Source organism: Arachis duranensis, chromosome 3, assembly GCF_000817695.3.
Source record: "Arachis duranensis cultivar V14167 chromosome 3, aradu.V14167.gnm2.J7QH, whole genome shotgun sequence".
Classification (NCBI taxonomy): domain Eukaryota; kingdom Viridiplantae; phylum Streptophyta; class Magnoliopsida; order Fabales; family Fabaceae; genus Arachis; species Arachis duranensis.
This window is the reverse complement of record NC_029774.3, coordinates 24,558,225-24,568,061: the sequence shown is the minus strand read 5'-3', so window position 1 is coordinate 24,568,061 and position 9,837 is coordinate 24,558,225. Positions and strand designations below refer to the sequence as shown.

At 36.5% G+C, this 9,837-nt stretch overlaps 1 protein-coding gene across 6 annotated transcripts; it reads left to right on the top strand.

Moving 5' to 3' along the window:
* Positions 1–441: 441 nt before the first annotated feature.
* Positions 442–9,292, top strand: LOC107478033 (pentatricopeptide repeat-containing protein At4g21300). 6 transcript variants are annotated; one of them, XM_052258941.1, is made up of 5 exons: positions 442–870; positions 3,409–3,808; positions 5,251–5,463; positions 5,662–5,707; positions 6,617–9,292. In XM_052258941.1, the coding sequence occupies exon 5, from the start codon at positions 6,787–6,789 to the stop codon at positions 9,049–9,051; it is 2,265 nt and encodes a 754-aa protein (XP_052114901.1). In that variant the 5' UTR covers positions 442–870; positions 3,409–3,808; positions 5,251–5,463; positions 5,662–5,707; positions 6,617–6,786; the 3' UTR covers positions 9,052–9,292. The 6 variants fall into 6 exon arrangements, with proteins under 6 accessions (XP_052114901.1, XP_052114900.1, XP_052114902.1 ...); XM_052258940.1 differs by having other exon boundaries at positions 3,372–3,808; XM_021137932.2 differs by lacking the exon at positions 442–870 and having other exon boundaries at positions 2,003–3,808; positions 5,251–5,474.
* The last annotated feature ends 545 nt before the right edge of the window (positions 9,293–9,837 follow it).

Genomic DNA, 9,837 nt, shown 5'->3' with positions numbered 1-9,837 from the left:
GCACAAAATAAAAAAAGTTTGATGTATTATCGAATAATATTTTTTGATCATAAAAATAAAACTAAATTACACCTAAGATTTAAATTACATTTTCTTTCCTTAATTAAAACTATATTCCTCTTTATTTTTTCTTTTTTAAAACACAGACTGAATTCGTTTACATTATTTGACCATGACATTACGAAATTCCTATGAGGACCGTTAAAAGAGGTTGGGTCTAATAGGAATATGTTCTGTAAATCGGATCGGATTGGTCGGTCGAACCGGTTCAATTGAAAACCGGAAAAAAACAATCCAGTCCAGTATGTAAAATCGCAAAATTAAAATCGTTCATAAATTGCTGAATCGGCCGGTTATGGGCAGGTTGGACTGGATCGGAATCCGACCGGTTTACAGAAAACAACCTCGTTTCCTTCCTTGAAAGGAAAGAAGTTGCACGCGTTATCCCCCATTCCCCCCTTCTCCAACTCCTTCCTTCGGCAAACCCTAACCTCCACCAATAGTTGTCGCCGTCTGTTGGATGAGAGACTGCTGCCGCCGTCTATCCCACTCAAGAACTCCCGTCTTCGTGCTCTCGGGCCTCTCGCCGGATCCTCCACGTCGGGTGCTCGCATCTCGCCGTTCTCCTCTGTGCTCGGCTGCTCGCGCCTCCCTCCGCCAGTGAGTGCTCGAGCTGTGCGTGTTGGTTGCTGCTCGTCGTCCGTGGTTGTCTCTGCTCGATTCTGCCTCCCAGTCTCACTCGAGTCTCGTCTCAGTCACTGGCATCTCGTGGTTCGTCTGTCTCGTCGCCGGCGGCAGAAGCAACTCGTGGGGTTGTCTCTTGCTTAGTCGCCTTCCGTGGGGTGGTCGCCGACTCGCCGTCGACCGTTGGTGAGTGCCTGCACCATCGCTTCCCTGTTCTCTCTTTTTCAGATTTCCCTTCTCCCTGTATTTTTGCATGTTGCTGAATTGCTAATCAAATTTGCCTTGTTGCTAATTTAAATGTTGCTGTAAATCGGGACTTTACTTGGATTTGTTAAATTTGTTGCTGTAACTTGAATTTGTGGCTGACTTTGTTGCTTCCCAGTCACAGAATCAGAACAGAATACTTAGTTAGTGCTTGGTTGATTGGCTTTGCTTACTGATTGTATTTGATGATAAATTTTAAATTGATAACTTTTAAATTTTAAATTTGCACTGCGTGTTACTGATTCACTGTTCCTTCAGTCCTTTTTGTTGTTGTATTTAGTTGGATAACTGATGTAATTATTGAGTTCAAGAGATTGAGTTTTTGATTTGCAAGGTGATTTTTGGTTGATTTTTTTATATAATTTGGTAATGGTGTTTATGATTGGGGTTATCTGGTTTTCATTCTTTTTGAATTTGGTAATAGTGTGATTACTTGTTGCTGTTTTTAATGTTTGTTGCTGAATGATGATTGTTCTTTCTTGCCTCTGTTTAGTAATGTTTATTGAAATTTTGTACTTTTTCAATGCATATTTGTATATGTGTTATTAGTCAAAGTCATGTCAAGGCCATGCAAATTTATTCAATTCCTCCTACTTCAAACTGCTTATGCTGCTTCTCACTATTTCTGGTGTGTAACTTGTATACTTCTGCATGATTCTCTTTTGATTCCACACAAAGTTGATGAAAAAAACTGATTTTGTTATCTAGGGTAATCTTATTCTGTTTCTGTCTATGTTTTCTTGCTAATGGAACATTCTAGTCTAGTTGTTTAGTGATCAGAATGTTATTCCTTCTTAGCTTCATGGAATGAAAGAGAAACTACATTGCATCCTCAGAGGAATAAAAAACCATTAATTAATTTATATATTATTCATTTTAGTTTTATGATTCTATCAATTTGGTTGTGTACTTATTCTTCTTATTCAGCATAGGAATTTAAGCATTTTATTTTTCTGATATTTCAAAACTGTGTTTTTCTCAAGAGACATTTATAGTTTTATACAGACAAGTGGTTCTGATTCTATGGACAAATAGCCAACAATCTTCCCTCTCCATCACGCGTTACTGTTCTAAAACGGTTTTTCCGGTTAAACCACCGGTTGGACTGGTTGGACTGGTTGGACCAGTGAACCAGTGATTAAAACGGTTTGATGACCGGTCCGGTTTTCAGAACCTTGGTGAACTCTGATTCAAGTCATTCAACTGTGAACTGATATGGTGATATAGTGATTGAATAATTGTTTTTTTGTGAACTGTGAAGTGTGAACTGATATAGTGATATAGTGATTGAATAATTGTTCGCCTGTTTCAACTGAACTAAGTTACTGATTTAGAACTGTGAACTTTGTATTGTTATTGGATTGGATTGTATCGTTATTGGAATGGATTGTTATTGCCTGTTTGCCTGTTTCAATTGAATAATTGGATTGGATTGTATTGTTATTGGATTGCTGGTAATGTTTAGGTATGTATTGTTATTGTATTGTTATTGGATTGCTGGTAATGTGTAGGTATGAATGAATAATTATTGTTAGTTAATTATTGCTGTTCCCCCTCTTCCTCAGGATCTGCTCTGCTTTGTTCTAGGCTTCTAGATTTCTTTGTTATTGGAATTTGATTTTATTTCTGGTTAGGATTGGTGATCTGAATCTTTTATTTGAAAATTATTTTTTGGTTCTTTGATTTTCAAGTTGCTTGCTGCTTCAATTTGAGGGGATTCTGAATTTTGGTTTAAACTGTGATTGAAGGTTCTTTGGTTTGGGTATTCTTCACTTTCCTGGAAGCTTAGCTTTTAATTCGTTGAGATCAAATTATTGTTTTCAACCTTGGTGATTTTTAAATATTCTTTTTGGTTGCTTTCTTTTTAAATGTTTCAATTGGTGTTATTGTGCTGTTGCTGTGATTTAAATGTTCTTTTTGATTCTTTCTTTTTCTCGAATGCCCAATCAATGCTTGATTGATTAGCTTTGCTCACTGATTATATTTGATGATAAATTTTAGATTTATAACTCTATTACTGCTTTATTGTCTGTTTGTATAGTTAAATTTATTAAAGTTTCTTGAATTTGCACTATGTTACTGATTCAAAGTTTTTTGAGTTTTGTTCATTGTTTGGTGGCACTGTCCATGCTCTCGATCTCTGCCGACTTGCTGCCCCTCCTCTGTGCTAGATTTTTTTTTGTTTCAGCTGTTGTGTTTTTGTTTCAGGTCCTGTTGTGTTTGTTGTGCAATACTATCAATTTGTTTTACTTTTTGACTCAGCTACATTAAGACAATATTTTCTATCTTTAACTTGTGCATTGTATATTTATATTAGACTATAATTATGTTTTAATGTGTTTATTTATATTTTATTTTTTATTTTATTATAAAACGGTTTTTTTGGTTTAACCACCGTCAAACCGGTTGAACCTATGAATCAGTGAACCAATAACTAAAGCGGTTCAATGACCGGTTCAGTTTTCAGAACCTTGGGCAGAAGCATCAGTTCTCTACTTCTCTTCGAAGACTTCTACTCACTCCCAAGTCCCAACCCTAACTTTCTCAGTCTCTCTTCAACCTTCTTCCTCCAAAGTACAAACACCACCGTCACCTCCAACAAACGCCGGAGCAAAGCATCACCGTCGCGGGTCGAAGGTCACCGTCGCGTCCGGGTCGAAGGTCGCCGTCGCGAATCGAGGTCGAAGGCCACCGTCGCGGGTCGAAGCATCACCGTGTTGGCGTCGTCTGGTCATCGGCTTGGCCTCGTCGTGGTCGTCAGCTTGTTGTCGGCACCGAACTGTCACCGTCACCGAAGCGTGGGTCGACGTCTGGCTCTGACAGTCTGACCTTCCATGCTCTCGGCCTCTCCTCTCCCGTGGTGAGTACTCAGTAGTCAGTACTTCAATCTTTTCCTTCTTTCAATTAATTTCGTTTATTTGGTGATAAAACTGTATGAATTGGACAGATTTAAGTTCATGGTTCTTGTTCTGTTTTTCAAATCTTTTCCTTCTTCTGAGTTCTTGTTCATGGGTTCTTGTTCTGTTTTTCAATTAATTTTTTTTATTTTGTTAATTATTCTTGTTTTGAAATTTTGTTTATTTTGAATTTCGGTATATAAATTCAATTCTGCTATGTTGGATTTGGCTATATTGAGTTTTGTTTATTTCTGCTCTGTTGAATACTGCTCTGTTGAATTTTGGGGTTTAAAATTTAAATTCAATTCTGCTCTGTTAATTATGTTGAATGAATGTCGTATGAGTTATATGGATTGATATATTTTTCTGGATTCTAGATTGCTGTCATTTTGAATTTAGATGGAACAGCCACAAAATGATAAGCAACTACAACATAATCCTGTGGGCATCTTCAAGGCTAGAAATTATGAATTAGCCCTCTCTAGTTGCTTGTTGAGAACCATTGTATTTTGATTGACTTCATTTAGTGATTTTGTTCAGGTTCACTTTTCTTTTCAATTTGAATTAATCCTTTTAAAATAATTTTGTTAATTTTTTGTGGTACTTGTTAATTTTGTTGATTGTTAATTGTTGATTTAATTGTCTAATTGTTTGGATTCTGACTTCTGAATTTGTTTTTTGAACTTTTGATGCCGAATGTAATTGATAATTTTCTGTTTTGAACTTTTGGTGCTGCATGTATTCTTTGCTTCTTGATGTGATTAGAAATTCTGTAAATCTGTTCAACAATCAATATTTAGTCATTGACTGTAACTATTTAATTTGTGTAAATTTGTGTTTGTAATTTGTAGTTATTACTAATTAGAAATTTTTATTTTTGAAGATAGAACAACTAGATAGTGATCAAGCATTACATATATTAATTTTTAATAATTTTATTTAATATTAATTAAACCGGTTGAACCCTGGTTGAACTCCGGTCGGACCATTGAACCAGTGAACCAGTTGCCTTACCGGTTCATTGACCGATCCGATTCTTGCAACCTTGCAATACTCCTTTATCACGATTACTAAACATCGAGAGCCACCGTAGTCCTTCATGTTTTCGGCCTTGGATCCACAACTGAAGACCTCGTCACTGTCATTAACCTCCACACCGCCGCCACTAGCCTCCTCTAGCTTTATAAACCGATTATAAGTGAGCAAGAGCAGGTGCAGACATCTTCTACTTTATAAACTGACCTAGACATCAGAGCTGTTCATTTCAGATCTCTTTTTCTTCATTTTTCTCACATCCAACACACACCTTCTCTGTTCCACTTCTCACTTTAAAGTTAGATTCCAAAAATTCGATTACTTTTCTGCTAACATAAATAGATTCCAAATCCTTGCTTTCGATTCGAAGGTCCATATACTGGTGAATTTCACTGGCGGGCTCGACGGAACCTACTTGACAGTGGCGAATACCGTCATGGAGACCTTTAACAAAATCTTCGCGGTAAACACTTGGGGGCATGTTCCTGTGCTGTAGAGGAGCAAAGAATAGAATGAAGTGTGGCGGCAGAAGGGGATCTAATCCAGTTGATGATGTTGCTGGTGACGGTGCTGCGGACATGAGGTGGTAGTGAAGTAATTATTTTTTGTTCTATCACGTTTTCCTACTAAGTGTTATAATTTTAAATAATCAAGTATCAACCAATACACAATTAATATTTATGTTTTTAGCACAGTTCCTAAGCTTTTAAGCTCAAAGCTTCAAATTTCGCAATTTGCAATTAAAAAAAGGTTTATGATCAAATTATGGCACATTTTACAGTGTATGATCGCTTGAAGCAACGGAGCAGCCTTTCAAGTTTCAGCAGGTAAACCTTTATTTATTTTTTTGTTTTTGGTGAGAAACCTTGATTTTAATTCTAAAACCCCATTATTGTTATTATTGGTTTAAGAAACTAAGCATATAATGATTATGATACATGTAAACGCAATTACAGGTTTTCCATATCCTGGAGAGGTCACTTGTGTTATACATTTTCTTGCTTTGTTGTGTAAACATATGCAGTAGTTATATAGTTGATAGTATCCCGTGATTATGATTATCTTTTCTATAGAAAGAAAGGGGAGAGGAAAAAAAAAGAAACTACTAATTTTTTTTTTTATGTTTGAGCTCTGAATTCTGGTTAGAAATATTGATTTGTATGTTATGGCATTATTAAGCATATTTTTCTGTTATTTATTGGTTTGGTTGTTCTCTGTTATTGTTTTGTTTACCTTTTCATTATGTTTAGAATTTTAGATAAATACTAATGGGAGGAAGAGAACTTGTTAAAATGGTTTATAAGAAGCATATTAACATTTCCCCCCTTTTTTGGATGAAATTATGGATAATTCATCCATCTCATGCTTCTATCTCGATGTAGGCACTTTTGTTATATACATTTGTTCTGAGTACTTGTTGAGTTGATGTAACTGCAGTTTTCTTAATAAGTATTATGCTTTTGCTGAAATCTTTTGTATACAAATTCAAGCTCTTTCATTATTAAGTTGATGTAAACATTTTACATTTTACCCAAAGATTTGAAAGAGCTATCAATCAAGGGTTATAGCTTCATCGAGTTAGGACATTCTTCTTTTTTCAATATGACCCGATTAGATTTGGATTGTTGTTTGCTTCCTTCACTAGTTTGCTTGTAATTGGATGAGTTTATACTTGATTTCTTGAGTCCAATTCTAGCAAACTATCTGACTCTTGGTATATGGATTTGTTCTTGCAGATTGATGAGTTGGAATTTGTATAAGACAATTTTGTGGCCCGAAAGTAATGAGGTTTCATTAGGTTTAAGGTCGGGTAAGAGTCTCAAAAATAGACCCGGTCAATATTTAGGGCCTGGTTTGGGTCAGGACAAATCCAGTTTCACCCGTCCCATGACTCCCCTATCTTCAAATGTACAACAGAAACCTTTGCTCTGCGTGCACCAGAACTCTCTCACATGTTACAGCTTCAACTTCCAAATTCATTGTGCACGCCGATAATTACAATTATGCCATCCCAAAACCCCGCTTTCCAAACGCACAACAACATCCAGAGCCTCTCACAACCCAATTGGAGTCTCTGTTCCGTTCTTGTTCTGATTCCTCTCTGCTTCCACAGGTCAAGCAAATTCATGCTCGGGTCACTGTTTGTGGAATGAGTGATATCAATGTGTTGGGTTCAAGAATTGCAGGGTTGTATGTTCTTTGTGGTAGCATCAGGGATGCTAGGAACTTGTTTTTCAGGCTTGAGTTGGGCTATGCACTTCCCTGGAATTGGATGATAAGAGGATTTGTGATGTTGGGGTGGCATGATTTTGCATTGTTGTTTTACTTCATGATGTTGGGTAGTGGAGTCTCACCTGATAAATACACTTTCCCTTACATTATAAAAGCTTGTGGTGGTTCAAATAATGTTGCATTGGCTAAGATGGTGCATAACACAATTCAGCCAATAGGGATCGATGTGGACTTGTTTGTTGGTAGTGCCTTGATCAAGTTGTATGCAGATAATGGGTGTATTTGTGATGCAAGGCAAGTGTTCGATGAATTGTCTGTAAGAGACTGCGTTTTGTGGAATGTCATGCTAAATGGTTATGTAACTAGCGGTGATTTTAACAATGCAATAGAAACTTTTCAGGAAATGAGGAATTGTTATATCAAGCCCAATTCAGTAACTTTTACTTGTATGTTATCATTATGCTCTACAAGAGGGATGTTTTATGTTGGTACTCAGCTTCATGGTCTTGTTATTCGTAGTGGGTTCCAGCATGATTCGCAGGTAGCAAACACGCTACTTTCCATGTATTCCAAATGTGGTAACCTTGTTGATGCACGTAGGTTATTTGATTCAATGCCACAGACTGATACAGTTACTTGGAATGGGTTGATTGCTGGATATGTGCAAAATGGATTGGCAGATGAGGCCTTAACTTTATTTAATGCAATGATCTCTGCTAGTGTCAAACCAGATTCGATCACTTTCGCAAGTTTCCTTCCTTCTATTGTTGAATCTGGTAGTAGTAGTACCAAACATTGTAAAGAAATTCATGGTTATATAGTCCGGCACAGGATTCCTTTTGATGTTTATTTAAAGAATGCCATCACAGATATGTATTCAAAATGTGGAAGACTAGATCTTGCATATCAATTTTTCAGAAGGATGCCTGAAAGAGATAGTGTATGTTGGAACTCAATGATTGCAAGCTTCTCACAGAATGGTAAACCAGAAATGGCTATTAATATTTTTCGTGGAATGGGAAGGAGTGGAACCAAGTTTGATTCCGTGAGCCTATCATCTGCACTTTCTGCGTGTGCAAATATACCGGCACTCTATTCTGGGAAAGAGATGCACGGCTTTGTGATAAGAAATGCATTTACTTCTGACACTATTGTTGCAAGTGCACTGATAGACATGTATTCTAAATGTGGAAAATTAGCCATGGCTCAGTATGTGTTTGACCTGATGTACTGGAGGAATGAAATTTCATGGAATAGCATCATTGCTGCATATGGAAACCATGGTCACCCCAGGGAATGTCTCGATCTATTCCATGAAATGTTAAAAGCCGGGATTCACCCGGATCACGTTACTTTCCTTGTTATAATATCTGCTTGTGCTCATGCTGGCTTAGTTGATGAAGGCATATCATATTTCCGTTGCATGACTGAAAGTTATGGGATTTGTGCTAAGATGGAGCACTATGCATGCATGGTAGATTTGTATGGTCGAGCTGGTCGTTTGCACGAGGCATTCAATACTATAAAGAGCATGCCGCTTGCTCCGGACGCAGGTGTTTGGGGGACATTACTAGGAGCTTGTCGGGTTCATGGCAATGTTGAGTTGGCCAGACTAGCTTCCGAACATCTTCTGGAGTTAGACCCCCAAAATTCGGGGTACTATGTATTGCTTTCGAATATACATGCCGGTGCAGGGGAGTGGTCAGATGTTCTTAAGATTCGAAGTCGAATGAAGGAAAAAGGAGTTCAGAAAATATGCGGATACAGCTGGATTGATGTGAACGGCAGCACCCATATGTTTTTTGCTGCTGATGGTAGTCACCCACAATCTTTTGAGATCTATTTGATTCTGGAGAGTCTTCTCCTTGAGTTAAAAAAACAGGGTTATGTTCCTCAACCATACCTTCCACGGCATCCACAAGTCGTTGTAAAAACTTGAATGGAAACAACCAATGTCTATATTCCAAGCATCACCAAGAGCAAAAGTTTTGTTCTATGTAATCCATTTTATTATAAAAATGGTGTACACTAAATATTAGCCACCAATTTTGTATTCTTTCATGCTGATAATGGAAAACTAAAACTAGTGATCATCAATTCAATTTTTTTGTAGTCCCAAATTTGGACTAATTTGTATTCTTTCATGCTGATATTTGAAAATTGAAACTAGTGATCATAAATTCAATTGTGGTTATTACTAAAGTATTATCACGAGATACATCTTTTGGGTTGTTTTTTATTTCATTTTTTCTTATTTTATATTTTATATTTTTATCGATTAGTTTAGAAGACGCGATACTCTCCAGAGAGAGTAACTACAAAGTCAGAGGGTTATACATGGAGATAACACAATAGCAAACAAAAGGATCTAAAGCAACAATACCTTGACAAACAAACACAATTTGCCAATCAAACAAGTCTCTCAAAACACCTTGTTAGCTTTGAATGTTTCTTGAATTTTGATTATTAACAAACATGAATATATTTAAAAATTTTATTAATCTTCATCTAACCGTTTGCTAAAGTTCAAAAATTACTAGTGATCGTTTGATTTAAGGTTAAGAAATATATTCCAAAAAATTATATTTCTGGAAATATTATGTTTGGGAATCCTTACTGGAGTTTTTAATAATATTCCCACTGACAGAACAAATGTATCATCCTCTTGAGAAGTTAAATAGTGCAACATCAACAATCACTTTTTTATTAAAAAATAATCACTAAT

Coding starts and splice junctions, on each gene's coding strand:
- LOC107478033 (XM_052258941.1), top strand. CDS start 6,787: ATGTACAACAGAAACCTTTGCTCTGCGTGCACCAGAACTCTCTCACAT.